This window comes from Struthio camelus, chromosome 16, assembly GCF_040807025.1.
Source record: "Struthio camelus isolate bStrCam1 chromosome 16, bStrCam1.hap1, whole genome shotgun sequence".
Classification (NCBI taxonomy): Eukaryota; Metazoa; Chordata; class Aves; order Struthioniformes; family Struthionidae; genus Struthio; species Struthio camelus.
In genome coordinates this window covers 16,424,571-16,440,063 of record NC_090957.1, presented here as the reverse complement: position 1 = coordinate 16,440,063, position 15,493 = coordinate 16,424,571, and the positions used below count along the sequence as shown (strand labels likewise).

At 52.9% G+C, this 15,493-nt stretch overlaps 2 protein-coding genes across 10 annotated transcripts in view; one reads left to right on the top strand and one right to left on the bottom strand.

Moving 5' to 3' along the window:
• The window catches only part of SLC46A1 (solute carrier family 46 member 1), an 83,819-nt gene extending 81,877 nt beyond the window's left edge, over positions 1-1,942 (top strand). For all 7 annotated transcript variants that reach the window (XM_068910083.1, XM_068910085.1, XM_068910087.1 and 4 more), the window contains 2 exons: positions 737-893; positions 1,576-1,942. In XM_068910083.1, the coding sequence (XP_068766184.1) occupies positions 737-893; positions 1,576-1,651 (233 nt within the window). In that variant the 3' untranslated portion in view covers positions 1,652-1,942. The remainder of the gene's footprint in view (positions 1-736; positions 894-1,575) is intronic.
• A 2,042-nt stretch (positions 1,943-3,984) lies between these two features.
• On the bottom strand, positions 3,985-15,252 carry SARM1 (sterile alpha and TIR motif containing 1). 3 transcript variants are annotated; one of them, XM_068909495.1, is made up of 11 exons: positions 14,536-15,252; positions 10,177-10,795; positions 9,785-9,997; positions 9,153-9,244; positions 8,417-8,652; positions 8,192-8,285; positions 7,484-7,673; positions 7,266-7,387; positions 6,496-6,610; positions 5,367-5,466; positions 3,985-4,864 (listed from the first exon to the last, which is right to left on the bottom strand). In XM_068909495.1, the coding sequence occupies exons 1-11, from the start codon at positions 14,988-14,990 to the stop codon at positions 4,788-4,790; spliced, it is 2,313 nt and encodes a 770-aa protein (XP_068765596.1). In that variant the 5' UTR covers positions 14,991-15,252; the 3' UTR covers positions 3,985-4,787. The 3 variants fall into 3 exon arrangements, with proteins under 3 accessions (XP_068765596.1, XP_068765599.1, XP_068765597.1); XM_068909498.1 differs by lacking the exon at positions 3,985-4,864 and having other exon boundaries at positions 5,372-5,466; positions 6,496-6,665; positions 14,536-15,249; XM_068909496.1 differs by lacking the exons at positions 3,985-4,864; positions 5,367-5,466 and having other exon boundaries at positions 5,519-6,665; positions 14,536-15,248.
• Positions 15,253-15,493: the final 241 nt, after the last annotated feature.

The following is a 15,493-nucleotide window of genomic DNA, read 5'->3' as shown; positions in this document are numbered from 1 at the left end:
AAGAGTTAAAATGGACTACATAACATGCAGAAAATAGCGATTTCCCTCAGCATGACCCTTCACGGTAGATCAGTAACAGTGGGTAGAAACTCAGTGTTGTTAGAGAGTTTTATCATTGACCATGGTGAAGGATCATGGATACCCCCTAGTAATTTATTTGAAGAGCTTGCGCTTGCTGTTAAAGTCTGCCTGGGAATACCTCTGCAGGCAGAGAGAGGGAAGGAGGGGTTTGAGATGGGAAGGATCCAGAAGTGACTTTGCAGAATTATTTCTTGTATTAGAATGAAGATGGCATACACTTGATACCTGCTTTATGATGCTAACCCTGTAAAAGGCAGTGTCCTGCTGTACTTAATATTTAACAAATGATAAGATGTGCTTGGCAATAAATAGATACAGATAGCCTCTTCTGAGGCATTTACAATCCAGCTCGTATGTAATGTCCCTGGTCAGCTCTGGTGGTACAAATTCTGGAAGTCAGTGAGGTAGTCTTGCATACAGAGAAGCTGAGCAGCATCTTTGGGCTGCTTGGCGAGGTGCAGTATGCCTGATCTCTGCTCACAGCTCTTGCCTCACCACACTTGACAGTGCAGACACCAGTTTTCTGTGAGTATTTCTGTGAGTATTTCAGAAAGATTCACAGAATCCCATTGAAGGAGGAAGGTGGTAAAGACATTTCAGCTGATGATTCGCAGACAGGGCTGTCATATCATTAACTCTTTTATGTCTTTTCCAGGTGCTCTCTTTGCTTCTGTTGCCTGTGTGGAAGGGCTGTGTTCACTTGTGGCTGCAGGAGTGTTCAACTCTCTCTATCCTGCCAGCCTGCACTTCATGAGGGGATTCCCCTTTCTCTTTGGGGCTCTGATTCTTCTTATTCCAGCAGCTATTATTGGGTAATTTGCTTCCTGTTTATAAACTCTGCCTGAGGACCTCTGAACTGTAATATAAAAACTGCTGTTTACTCTTCATAGAACAGGAGCTCAACAATAATTTTTTAGGGTGTGTTTTCAATTGTGTTTATGGGAGGGAGTTTAGTGCCCTGGTAAGCGGAGGTGCAACTCCGTTTCTTCTAGCATCAGAGTCATAGGGGTAAACCTACAGCCCAAGTAATGTAACTCCCCACATTGAGAGCGTTTCAAAGTCTCACTCCAAAAGTTGAATCCAAACTCTGGGGTTGAAGGTGTGTACTGCCCATAAAGCTCTACATGGAAAGCAGCATCTCAAAAGGATGATGCAAAAAAGTTGCATGCTGAGAGTAGTGTGACTCTGAGGCTGCTGTCACCATAATGCCCTGGAAGTGGCACAAAAGTCCTTTTGGAATGGAAGAGATGGAATTCTCTTAGCCTAAGTCTGTCTTCCTGTAATTACCTCACTAAAAAGCAAAAGTAGTGTCAGTAGTGATAGAAAATGAATTTCCTGGTTAGTCCTGGGAGAGAGGATGTGTTGAGATTTGTGGTAGAAGTGCAACAGCTCCTGGCAGGGTCATTTCTGTTACTGTGAACCTTTAAAACTCACTTTGTGCAAAAAAGTTCCAGTGTGCCTTCTTAGGCTCTAACTCTGTTCTTTCCTTCTTAGGTGGATAGAAGTCTGGGACTCAAAGCTGGAATACAGTCACTTCTCAGATGCTTCCCTGTCACTTGCAGACAGCTGAACAGAGACATAGCGACAATGGATTGGCTGGCTCCGCAGCATCCATCTGAGGACTGCTATGTGTTCTTCCCTTGGAGGACAGATCAATGTGTGAGGGACACCTTGCTTATCATTACTAATTTTTAAATGCCAAGTAGTTGGGAATCATGGCTCTCCAGTAGCTGATTTGCAAGTGTGAATGCCTCCTCACTGTTCTGTTGATTCGTCTGTCAGAGAAAACCCAAGAGACTCAGACTCAAAAGCTATTCAAGAATAAAAGCTATTGTTGGCCATTTGCAAGGCCAATTAGTGATTTCTTTCTTCTCCCTTTTTTTTTTTTCTTTTTTGGAGGTTTTTGTGCCATACTTTTCGTGATGGGAGAGGATGGAATTCTCACTTATCTGCCAAGCATGTTCCCCTCTGAGTACTGCAGTGTGCAGCAGATCAGCTGTTGGCGTGGATGAGAGTTGTAGAGCAGAGCTGAAGCAGACGAGTAGCCCATCGGTGTGCTACCAAGGAAAGAGGGCTGTGTTCCAGATCAGTGTGTTGTGAATAAAAGAATTGCATCAATGTCATAGTCCATGCTAGGCTCCTGCAAAAATCCTTATCATAAGCAGTAGTTTTTCACAGGAGTGCTGTTGTTGTCACTACTTAGTAAACTGGTTTTGGTTTCACAAGTTAGATGTGTCCTCTATGACATCTAATGCATGAAGCACCTGTAGTTGCAAGCGCCAGTGGCACGTCCTGTTTGTCCATGTGCAACTCAGCCCAGGATTTTGAAGGTCGTTATGAGAAGTAATAGCTCAGGTGAGAATACTAAGGCACAAGCTGGTACCTTGATTGGCAGTGGCTAAAACTGACAAAGTTAAGGCTAAAATTGACAAAATTGGGCCCCCTCCCTTAAGACCTTTACATTATAAATTTAAGGGTCCAACTTTGAGAAGTATGTGCTAGAAGGCTTGTGAAACTGCTGCTGTGTTTACGGTAGAGCCAGAAGCAGTCCTTTCTAATTGGTAGACTGTGCTGTTGGGATGATCTGGTGTGGGGACAAGACTGGTATCTTTAGAGGTGAAATATTATGTTGTATGAGGCATAATTTTGTCTATGTGACCTCTCTTGGGCTGACCTTCTCAGGGTAGATTGATGCCAGCAAGCCACTTACGTAGTTGTTTTCCCAAACCCCAGTGTTCCTATTATTCCTAATTGTTCTTTTAAAAGCAATTAAGCATTGCCTCAATCATATTTTCTTCAAACTGTAATAAATGAACAGTTCTGATGATAAGCATTGTACCCAGCGTTCAGAGATGTAGGCAGTAACGTCCTTACTGTGAAATTGCTTAGCAGATATGTTACTTCCAGAATTAATAAAATCTCCATTTTCTTTTATGGCTCATAAAAAAGATAGCTTTTGTGGTACAGCTATTTGTATGATTTGTCCTTGACTCATGCGGTGCTTATCTCTCCACTATTTTCATGCTTCACTATTCAATTAAGACTTTGCAGTAAAGAAGCAACAGCAGGAAGTTATCTGCTGTGTGGGGAATGAGTATGTCAGAGCCTCGAGTCAGGAGGAATGCAGTTGTGGGACTTGCAAGATGCTATAACCTGCTTTTCCTGAATACCAGAGTGAAGCTTGCAGCTTACTCTGTAGCCCGTCCTTGAATACACAGTAAACGTGAAATGCTGATATACAACTTTGTTCCCTGTTCATTAGGAGTTTGTTGATAAGAACAGGAGAATTTGCGAGTGAGAAGACAGAAGATGAAGATGTGGGGAGGTTTTAAGAACTTGGTATTACGCCACTTGATTCTTTTAGCTGTGCCAGTGGACATAAGCAGGAGTTACTTGTGCAATTCAAAGGCTAAGCCCAGAATTAGCCTCCAGCCAAAAGAGGGCATGCTGTGAATGCTGTGTTAGATGTTTGTGGCTGAACTGGTTGTGAAGTTCACCAACAGAGTCCATGGATGCTGATGCTACCAGTTGCTAAACACTACAGTGAAGTGAAACTGTTATGTACTGGCTCTCCTTTCCTGTTTATGTGTCACTGTGCTTGCAAAGGAGAAGTTCAGTGGGAACTATTATAGACAAAAATGTAGGCTCTCTTCCAAGAACTACAACCCTGAAGCAAATACACGGTCCAAGTAGCGTGACTGCAGGCAGCAAGTGGAATATAGCGAGCTACACGAGGCCATGCAGGGATGAGCACGAAGTGTGGGCTCCCACAGAGAACGGTGTCTGGACAACTTAGAATTCTGTTGTCAGCCCCCTCAGAGGATGAGAAAGCATGATGGCAAGAGAACAGGTGGGAGAAGGCTGCAGGCACATGACACAAACAAAAAGAGATGGGGATTTAGAGTATAAACCAAATTTATTAACAGTAGCTGATAGAACAACTTTGAAGTCTTTCTGATATGACATGACAAAGGAATAAGAAAAGATGAGAACGGGGAAGCATTTATCTCTTCAGGATCTTCTGCTCTGACTGGAAGGGGTTGGATATGGGATGCTTTGCCAAGAGCAGAGCAAGTTCATTGGGGTGAAGGTAATAGAATGATGGGGAAACAGGAAGAGTTACAGTCTGGGCAGCTGGAGCAAGAGATGGGTTCTCATTGCAGGCAAAACCACCTAAGCTGTAGAAGACAACTAAATCTTCTCTATATTGAATGGTGGGTGAAAAGGTTAAATGACAGAAAGCTCCTGGGAAACCAGAAACCCTTTTTATACAAGATTCTTGCTTCTGGTATCTTTCTAGGGGTTTTGTGTAGTGTTGTAGGCAGCAAAATCTTTAGGACTCTTTGTGTGGGACTCCTTCAGTGGGCATGGGGGCCTTGACCTTCAGTCAGTGACTCAAAACCTTTCCCTGGAGCAGCTCACATAAAAGCCCTGTGGCTTTTATCCTTTGGCAGGTTCACCTTTGGGCTCATCTGCTGGCTTCCTCATATTTAATCTGAAGATTAGATTGTTTCTGATTAATGCTGGGCGGATATGGCCATTAACCTTCTTTCCCCAGAAAGCAGAGATGCCATTAACTGTGAGCTGGTAAGAACTATCCGTAAAGATGTGATTAAGCACTAGAATTTGTTTTCCCCTCAGATATTCATGAATCTAAGCCAAAGCAAATGCTTGTGTTCCTGAAAGTTAAGGCAGGCAGCAAGGCTTCAGGGAGGGCCAGGAGAAGGACACGGTGACTCGGTGACTCCTGGACTGGAACATAGCTGAGCCTCCTCATTACCTCCTGAAAGGTTAGGGTTATTCTGAGCAGGGACAGACTGAGGAGCTTTCTGCCTTATGTTCTGCAGCAGGGGTGCATCAGCCAGCTCCCCAGAGTGTCAGGCAGGCTGGAGTTCCCTAGCCATGGCTTGCTCTCACTCCTTGTAGGAGGGCTGTGTGTACTGTGGATTGGGGCATCCTTTTGCTCTGCATCAGAAAGAGCTGCAGTTTTGGGTCTTAATTGCAAAATGATACCTTGTTGAGAGCCCGCTCACCCTCCAAGCAAGTGTGAGAAGTGGGACAAGGCCGAGAGAGCAGAATTCAGAGGAGGCATGTTGAGGTGCCTGAGATTCCTCAACTGTAGTGTTAACAGCAGGTGCTGGCCAGTCCTGCTCACACCTAGCAGCCTCCATCTGCCCTTTTCATTGACTTTAGCCCTTTCCTGACGTTTCAAGGTGAGTAGCTGCAAAAGGATCTGGTGGGTATTGAAAAGGGATCAGAAGAAGGGACGTGGAAACAATTGCTACCTGGCACTGCATCCAGCAGAGAGTAGGCACAATCCTGAGCTTGAGGAGTGTAGCCAGGGCTGTCGGGCAAGTGCCAGTCAGCAAAGAAATGAACCAGCTCCTGTTTGAAGAACAAACCATAGGAAATCTGTAGCGAAGAACCAACAACAGAATAAAATACAGCCAGTGTATAATAACACCACAGGTACAGTACAGCAACTACCCTCTTCCATATCTGCATGGTAATATATTTTCCAGAGTCCCAAACCAGTCTCCTGTGCCCTGTATATAAGGACCTGATAAAGTGGCAAAGCTGAGATATCAGATGTAGGATAAGGGGTTGTTTTAAAAGCCCTTCCTGCAAAGACCCTTTGGAAACTTCACTGGATCTAAAACTAAATTTCTATGGCCAGAGCTAAGAGCACAAAGTGGTTATGCAGCATTAGGAAGGGCAAGGCCTCGAGGGAGAGAGCTCAGGTGTTAAAGGGGCATTAATGAGGGAGAGGAAGTTTCTGCCCAAGCTGTTGAGAAGAGCCTGACACTCCCTGCCTGAATGCATTATCTTCCCCAAACATGGAGATTTCCTTAGGGCTTAGCTTGTGTTTGCCCTTTTCTCCCGGGAGCTTCTGACCTTAATGACGTTCCGAGGACCCAGCAGAGGCTATAAGATGCTCACGATCTCTTTCCTCTCAACCCCTCTTTTCTCTTCTGCATCCTGCTGTGACGCCTCGTTTCTCCTCCACCTTACAGTCCTCAGAGGATCCCTCCTCTTTGGACATGTTTTTGGGTGGTGCTGCAGTGTTTAAGTGTGGGTCAGACCATGCTCGTCTCCTGTGCACCCCCTGCGCTGTGGGAGGCATAGCCTGAATGTCCTGCCTAGGCCAGCAGCCACCTGAAGGGAGGATGTGCAAGACAACCAGTCCCTCCTCAAGTGGGTCCACCAGGCTTAGCTCCAGGCACCAGATAAGTGAGTACTGGCCTTCTAGTGCTAAGGGCTTGCATTTTGGGGTAAAGAAGGACTAAAGCCCTGTGGTTGCCCCAGCCACAGGCCTTGTCTCAAGCCAAGAGGTGGGCCAGGAGATTGTTGGGCAGCACTAAGATGGGGAAAGGTCTAAAGGGAGAGATTTGGCCCCACTGGAAAGGGGGTCACCTGGAAAATCTCTGGAGGGAATGAGGTAGCTGTCTTGTTTCTAGGTCTGTCCAAGAGAGGGCAAGCAGTCCAGGCCATTCTCTGAGCCAGCCGAAGAATCCCGGGAGGAACGGCCCTGGAGAAAGCGGATGATTTTGTCAATTGTGGCCTCTTGGTATTCATGGGACCATCTGTGATGGAGGGGAAAATCATAGTTAAATTTTCTGTTGTATGAGACACTGCAACATAGCTCAGCACACTTGGACCATGGGCCAGAGATCCCCTTCCTCCACATCCAGCCCAGCTCTCTAGGAACACCCCTTTTCCCTGTGGAAAATAGAGGAACACTAAATGTTACAGGAAAGCCCCCTTCCCCTGGACCCTGTTGGAGGGCTACGTGCAGTTTGGAAAGCTGGCCTGGAACGGTGCTACCCTACAGTGAAGCAGGAGGCAAAAGGCACCCGGTCTGGCTGGAGGACAGCAAACTGGGAACATGCCAGTGTCACTCTGCCTGGGGGACAGGGGTGGCAAAGATGGGTTTTCTCCCAGAGGAGGTTAGGCAGAAAACTCTGTTTATCCGGATGAGTCCCAAGCGCAAAAGCAGAAGGTTTACAGTGGGGACCTTTGCTCTCTTCATGCTCTGGAGTACCTCAAGTGACTCGCCTCCCCTTTGGCCTGTTCTGCCTCCCTCATCTGTTTCCCCCAGTTTTCTTGTGCGCCTTGCTACTGCTTATGCAAGCCACTCTGTTGTGATGCCAGGGTACCCCATAGCACAGGCTTCTCCTACTTACTTGATGCTGTTAAATTTCAGGACAGCTCTCATGTCCTCGGGAAGTGTCTGTGGATCAGGCCACTCAAAATGGTCTGTAACTGGCACAATATTCTTTCCAGAGTTCAGGGCTGTCACAATCTCCTGTGGGAAACGTGCAGTGCTCAGGCTGTGGCCTGTGTCGGTCCATCACCAGCCCTCTCCTGCTCACACCATGCTCCCATTTTCTGCATCTCTTACCTTGTGCACCCAGTCCTTGCATTCAGGGTCTCCCATGCATTTATCCAGTGCATTTGGTGAGAGGACCAGCACAAAATTGCGGGCACTCATGACACTCTGGATCAGCTTGTCCTCAAACTTTCCAGCCTCCAGCTTCTCCACATCGATGAACACGCTGAAGCCGTGCAACTGCAGGTGGACCTTCAGCAGGCTGGTGGTGAGAGGAGAAAGCATCGTGAGGAGCTCTGCCGCCAGTGCCTGGATTTCAAGCACTCTCCCACCACGTCGGCCGAGATGTGAGACAGAGGAGCAGCGAACAGGCTCCTGCACAGCACAGCATGGCACTGGGGATGTCAGCTGCCAGCCCTGCCCGCTTACAGGTGTCTGGGCTCATGCAGGAAAGACAAGGAGCAGGACATTAACTCCCTGCTGTGATCCTCTATAGCCCTATGAGCACAGCATAAGAAAAGGTAAATCAATGTCAAAGAGGGACAGAATGGTGGTTACGGGCCTGGGAGTTAGCCTGTTTGCCGTGCAGCTTTTGGCATTTGTTGCCCCTGTTTGCATTTTAGCTTTGGCAGCCCCCAACCCCCCACCTTCCTCCCAGCTGCAGCCTGCAGTGCTCCCTATCTCATGTGTGCAGCCAGCTCCAGGCTCTTCCGGTAAACTGTTCACCAACCTTTGCTCTGGGCTTCAACCCAGAATTATAGTGTTGCCCACAGGACCTACCTGGCTAGCTGGCACCCAGTGCTCCTCCGGTAGCTGATAAATACATCAGTCCCATTGGATGAAATTTGCGGCATTATAGGGGAGTGAAGCATTTCTAGACAAAGTGAATGGCAACCAAAAATTAAAAGTGCCCAGCAATTTGTCCCAACCCAACCCGGCCTCAATACTTGCCCCCATTGCCCCCACCCGCCTGCTTCAGGCTGAGCAGAGCAGCAGAGCCCGCACCCCTAGCAGCAGAGAGAATGCGGACGCGGTGGAAACCCAAGTCGATATGGCAGTCTTCCTGCAGCTGCTGCTCCGTCACACGGTGCAAGAAGTTGCGGTTGATGCCACATGTCAGCAGATTGTATGTGTACTGGCGAAACTTGGGGTCGATGCTGCCCAACCAGTCAGCCAGGTTGCTGCGGTCGCAGGTGGAATAGTTTGCAAACGTCTTAAGCTCTGTCAGCTCCCGGAAAAACCTGGCAGAGCAACAGATGAAAGGGTTGAGCGGGGAGGGGGAATTACTGAACCAGACAGGGCCTAGAGATGCTTGATAACATATGGCTTTTATCTGCACAGGAGAGAGTGCACTTACATGCTGTGATAAAGAATGAACAAAAGAAATGGAGAAAGAGACAAACCAGCTGCCTGATTGTGGGAGCATTGACCATCAGAACACGGAGGCCTGAGGAGCTCAGCCAAGGGAGGAAAAGCCCAGGTAAGTTCCCATTTTTCTGGGTAATGTGCAGGATCTCTCCTCAATTTCTATGCAACAGATAATCACTCGCCATGCACACCTCTCTGGGGCATTGGCCCCATTGCAGGAATCCCTCTGGGCCTGCATACTGCACTGTCCAGGTCTCCCTCTGTTCTTGCCTTTGCAGGAAGAGAAGGGCATAAATCCCCCGGCTCTGCCACGGTGGTGGCTGCCAGGGAGAGGCCAGCGTGCGCTAGGAGTGCTCCTGGGATAAGTTCCTACCTCTTCCGAGTGATGCTGGAGTCCATCCCCAAATCCTCCTGCAGCTCCTTCTCTGTCAATCGCAGGAGTATGTCCCCATCCACCTGGTGGTCCTGCCAAGAGAACCACAGGCAGGGGCTGCAGAAACCTGCAGGGCATGCTGGGCTGGGAACAGCTCAGGGGTGCAAAGCCGTTGTCCCGCCACCGGGAGACAGCCGCTTTGCACAGCCTGCCTAGTCCTCCTGCAGCTCAGCCGGCTCTCACAGAATTAGCACGCCTAGGTCAGGACTGAAGGAGACCTGGCACACACAAGCCTCTGTCCCCAAGAGTTTGGTTCTCTCTGGGACAGCACCTCGACTCGGTGCCTACGGGGCTGTATGAGAGAGGAGGAAGGAAGGACGACTTCTGTGGAGAAGGGACTGGTGGCAGAAGACACTGTTCTTCCCCAGTAGCCTCCCTTAGTCCTGGAGCCCCAGAAGGGCAAGCAGCCATTCTGGCCAACAATTTCTCCGTCACCAAGTGACGATGTGTGTGCAGAGATGCTGGGACAGGGTGGTACAGGAGAAGCTTCTTGGGTTAGATGCTCCCACCTCTGCTGCAGGATGGAGCAAAAGGGCCCACCCAGCTGTTCCTCCCCTCGGCACGCGCCCTACCAGGAAGCTCTGGCAGTATTTGTTGAATCCAATCTGCTGCAGCCACGTCTGCACCTCAAAGGTTTTCCAGTTGGGAACAGTGGGCAGAATTCGCCGAGGCACCTCCTCCCCTATCATGCGCAGCACCTTTTTGGCCAGGGAAGAGGTGGTGCCACTGGTGGAGTAGCACACTATCCTCTTCAGGCTCTGTGTAGCCCCAATCTCACTGAAAATCTGGGGACACAAAGGAAAGACACATGACTTCGCTTCCCCCTCCTTGTCCCAATAACCTGTGCTGGGCCATCCTCAGGCTCAGGTACTCTGGGCTCAGAGGGGAACAAAGGACACCAGGATGCAATCGTGGAACCCCTTCCCTTTTGCATCTTCTTCCTGCTGGCCGACCTACCCTTTACCTTTGTTTTCTTCTGCCTGGTTTTGATGGCAGCCTCTGTGCAGAGGTAGAAGGCAGCGATGCACTGTGCCTCCAGCCGCGAGCTGTCCAGCAAGGGTACCAGGCGCTGCAGGTCATCAGCTGTCCTTCCTTGGCTGTTATCACTGCTGTCCAACATGTCACATGCAAACTGCCCTGGATCTACAGAGGCGATGAAGGGCTCCACTAGAGCTAGGGTCCCCGACCGCTCCACCTCCTTCTCGATTTCTTTGTTGGTGGCCAGCACCGTGATGGCCAGGCACGCATGCAGGCGGATCAGCTCATCATCCCTTGAGAACACCAGTGGGAAAAGCCACTCTGCCGTCTTCTTCTCAATCATGAGGCGCTGGTTGGCCTGCCCTCCATACATGGCACAGTTGGCCAAGGCCATGGCACAGTGACGCAGCACAATGGGGTCCGTCCAGCGGCACCAGTAGAGGATAGCATCCAGGCCTCCATCAGAGATGAGCTGGAAGCAGGTCTCCTCAGTGTGTTTGAACATATGCTCCAGGATGCCAGAGACGCTCTGTGCCAGCTGGGGAATGTCTCGCTCCTTGGCTAAATTCAGGATCACTCCCAGACCAATCCGAGCAATCCGGTCCCTGGAGAAAGGAGAAACACAGTCAGGTGAGTGGCAGATGGCTCTCCAAGTAGTGAGAATACTGGCTGGTGTGTGAACTCGCCCAGATTTCAGTGGTGTTTGCTGCATGAGAAACAAACATTTCCCTGCGGACCCCACTGCCAGATACGCTGCCTGGCTGCAGTGCAACAAGCTGGTTTTGCAGAGCCCATCTGGGTCTGATGGAGGAGCTTGTGGTGTGACAGCACGCGGGACGCACAGCCCAGGATCACTGCACCAGGGGCTCCCTTTTGCTCTGCATAAGAGGTGCAAAGCAAGCAACAGCCCAAGGTAAGTTAATGCTGGTCGAGAACTGTATCTGTTTACTCAGCCTTCCAAGGTGTGTGTGAACTACTCTGTGCTTGGGAGTGAACACTTGTTTGTCCCTAACCAGCGTTGTCACCTGGCTGCCTTCCAGTTTGGTACCGAGCGCGGGACAAGGTGCTTCTCGTGGGGCTGAACGACTGCTCCTGAAGTGTGGCAGTCCAGGCCATGATTGAACCTCAGGTCCTGGCTCTGTGCCACAAACAGCAGAGTCCAGCACCTCTACAGCCTTCTTATGACGCAGAGGCAACAGATCACGGCCCTGCCCTGCCACGTGCTCAGTGCGTAGCCATTACATGTCCAGGACATTGCCATTCTGCTGTCCGCTTGGACAGGCGTGACGCCTGCTCTCTGATGAAGACAGGGAAACAGCTTGCATGTGAACAGAGATATCCTGGTTGCACGACTGAAACTGCACATACGCTCTGGCCATGTGGCTGATGTGTGTGTGCGCCCTCTTGGGACTGTGACAACCGTGTTTCGGTCATATCACTGTACCAATGAGGTCAGCGTAACAGGGAGAGACTGCAGGGCCCTTGTGAAAGGAGGCCACGGGTTTGCGAACTGCCAGTAGTGCACGGGTTGCAGTGATCTCCCTGCCCGGTGCTGGGAGACGCAGGACTGGCTGCGGGGACACATGAGAAGCTAGTGGTAAGAAATGGGAACCTGACTGTCCTGCTGAGGACCGCCAGATACTGCTTGCGCGCGGCCGGGCTTGAGAGCCCTGTGCTATGAGGATGGTCTTGGAAAGATGCTTGGAAGAAGGGGGCTGTGCCCTAATGGCCTAGAGCGAGGAGGAGGGTGGAAATGACAGGACTGGGTGCTCAGCTGCACTCCCTCGGGTTGAGGGGACCTGGTGGCTGGGGTGACAGTGAGTGTCAGCTTTGTCTCTGGCCTGAGAAACAAGTGCTCTGGTGCTGTGGTGGATCTGCTCCATCTGCACCGCACGAGTGTTGGTGCAGATAGCTCTTACTGTGTTGCTTGTAAGGCTCAAGCCTGTAAGGCAGTGCTCTATTTCAGCCCCTGGCAGTGGTGGGGTTGAAGGCACACCAGCGTCTCCATACTGGCAGGCAGGAAGGGCATTTCTGGGAAGCCTGTGGCCTGCATGGCTCACGCTGACCTTGGGGTGGATTTGGCAGCAAACGCTGCGGAGAGCTCTGGGAAAAAAGTCCTCACCCTGAGGCTGGCTCCAAGCCCAGGTTCTGCCATGGCATCAGATGACAAACACAGACCCGTCGGGTCCCCAGGGCTGTGGGATGGAGCCGGTCCAGCTCCCGCCTGAGCCCTACTGCTGCAGCACTCGGGCACCAGTAGAGCTCTGTAAGTCGGAGGCTCGGACCCAGGAGCTCGGACCTGTGCCACCCTACCCTCACTCAGAGGTTAGCAGGAGGTTGGGGCAGAAAGCACCGGTGCTGTGGGGAGTAAGAGAAGGCTGGACCGAGGCCCCAGCACCCAACAGCTCTTGGAGCAGAGACAGCAACTCCTGCAGCTGCTTTCTCTTGCCAGGAAGTGATGTGCTGAATTCAGATCATGCCTGTGACGTTTTCTTGGATTAATTCCGCCCTAATGGACTTTCCTGGTTTAGCTCTTTGCCTCTCTGGGCCTCACTGAACGCAGTGGCAGGCAAAGGCTGTGCGCCCACCACAAGCCCAACGTGGTGCCCATCAGTCTGTGTGCTAAGCAATGTCCAGAGACAACCCGACCCTCTTAACAGCTCCCCTGCCCCAAAGCTCAGCATACCCCAGCTCTGCCTCAGAGCGCAGCTCCGGGAATGGGACTTTGGTAAATGTTTCCTAACCCCACTGATACCTGCAGACTTGCAGGTGTTCCTCTTCTTTACCAGGCAGCTCTGCATACCCACACCAGTGCCGTCTGGTGTGAGCCCACCCCTGCTGTGAGATCCCCGTGGACTTCACGGCTGCCACAGCAGGAGGTCCAGGGCAATGTCCCTTCCAGCTAATATGCACCTTCTCGAACAGCCCGAAGCCCTGGCCGAGGACGGAATAGGGCGATGCAGATGCCTTCACACAGAGCACAGCAGCGGGAGCTGTGCACTGAAAGGCAGAGGGGACCTGTCCTGGAAAATAAGGCAGAGCAGCCAGCGGGTCGAAAGCCTGCGGAGGGGATGGGGATGGAAACTCCCCAGCACGGAGGCCCTCGTGGTAAGACGCGCTGCACATGAAGCTGGAGCAAGATTGTGAACTTTGGCCAGGCTTCCTCAACGTGCTGCCGAATGCCTGGCTTGGAGCAGGCTGGGCTTGGACACGCTGCCACGGCTGCTGCCTCGCCCCGAGGACTGGAGCCACAGGAGCTATCTGTCAGCAGGGCGTTAGGAAAAAGAAGGAGCAATGGCCCCTGGGACAGGGAGAAAGCAGTGGCAGCGATGCAGGGCTCTGTCAGCAGGAGGGCACCTGTGAGTGGAGCCAAGGGCTGAGCCCATTTAAAGCTGTTCTGGGGCTGTCATCTGCAGGGCGGACAGCAGCGCTGGGCTGGAGCGCCTGCTGCGCTGCCTAAGTCCAGGGCCTGGAGCGAGCTGCCGCCCGAGCCGGTGACCCAAGGCTCCTCTGTGGTCACCAACAGAAATGGTGTCACAGGGACAGCACAGAGAGCCCAGACGTAAAAGCTGCAGCAAAAAGGGACAAGTGGTGGAGCTCCTCCCAAGGCCGTACCTGGCCACGGGCATGCCCGCGCCAGCCCTGTTCAGCTTGATCAGGCTGGGCAGGGTGCTCCCCGCTCGCTCGCGGCGTATGGACGCAGAGGGGCACTGGCCGAGCGGCAGCGAAGGGGGAGCGGCGGAGCTCCTGGGCATGGGCCCCGTGGGCCGTGCCCAGCTGAGGGCCGGCTCCTTCAGCTGGTGCTGCCCTGCCCCTGCTCGGGGCTGCCAGCCCCCGGCACGGCGTGGTGCGGCCCCCCGCCCAGTGTGAAGCAGTGCAGAGGCCGCTGCCTTCTAGACCCGCTTGGAGTAGATGGGGGTCTTGTCTCTAAGCAGGAGTCGGGCACGTTTGCCTGCACAAACCCCGGTGTAGAAAGATCTGAGGCAGGTGCAGCTCATGTCAGGTGCATGGCTTCTCCCTGGGGTCTAGCTGTGTCGGGAGCCTCCATGTGAGTGCTGTGTGCCGTGGTTTGGGGTGGAGGGTGTTCGAGGTCCTGTGAGCAGCCAGAGGAGGGGAATTGGGGGGATGTTGGTGGGGTGCATGGAGGAAATTGCTGCTGTGCATGGGCGGGGGGGGCGTACATGCAGGGGCAGGGTCTGCACGCATGGAGCGATGTGGAGGGGAAGGTTGCTGCTAGAGGAGGGGGTCTATCTAGGGTGGGAGCCGTGTCTGGGGCGCACGCTACGCCGGGGCCAGCTCCGGGGAGGGCATGCTGGGCGCTGGGCTGGGCTCTTTGCAGACTCACCTGTTTTCTGCCACCAGGATCTGCTCGAGGAGTTTTCCTGCCTGGCACTTGGTCTCCAGCTCCGCTGTGTTCAGCAGGTTCAGCAGCAGGTCCAGGCCACCCTCCAGGCGGATCGCATCGCACAGCGCTTTGGCCACATCCCTCCCCAGCGTGGGCATCCCCCAGGCTTCCTCCACCAGCTGGAAGACCTCTGCAAGGGCCCTCCTCAGCTCCGCTGGGCCAGCCGCCTGCTTGGCGGAGGAGATGGCCAGGTGCAGAGCAGGCAGGATCCGGTCCAGGGCCACCTGCACATCCATGTTCACCCCGGGGGAAACCTCACGGTGCTCCCTGGAGCTCCCCCCACCTGCCCACCAGCCCGGCTGGCTCACGCAGTCCGGCACCACCAGCCTCTCTGTCCCTGACATGGCGAAGAACCGGCACAGTTTATAGACGGAGACGAGCAGGGTGAGCACCATCAGCAGCTGCTAGCACAGCATCCTTGGTCCCCCTCGTGCTGGGAGTGCCCGGGCAGGGCTGCCGTGCTTCTTGGGGAACCGGAGCTGGTCGGAGGAGATGGCAGGGAGGTGGAGGAGGGGGGACGGAGCTGGCCAGGAGTCCAGCCGCTGGGCTGGGACACCGGCTCCCTCTCCCCTCCCTGCCCTGCCAGGATGCGGAGCTGGAAGCAGTGGCAGGAACCGCCTGCCCGGAGCCAGGCTCAGCATCTCCAGTCCCCAGGGACTGATGTCACCCCGTTCAGGCACCGCCTCTCCAAGGAGGGGCTCGCCAGCAGCATCCCCCTCCTCGCCGCAGATGCTCTGGCATCCTCCCAGACCCCTCCTTCCACCGCAGCTCCTGTCACAGCCCTCGGCTTGCCCAGCCTGGGCTCAGGGCCTGCCTGGCGCTCCTCGCCACCCCGTCCCCCCTCACCCAAGCTGCCGGGCAGCCGGCAAGCAGCTCCCCGGCGGGCAGGGGCTCCTAT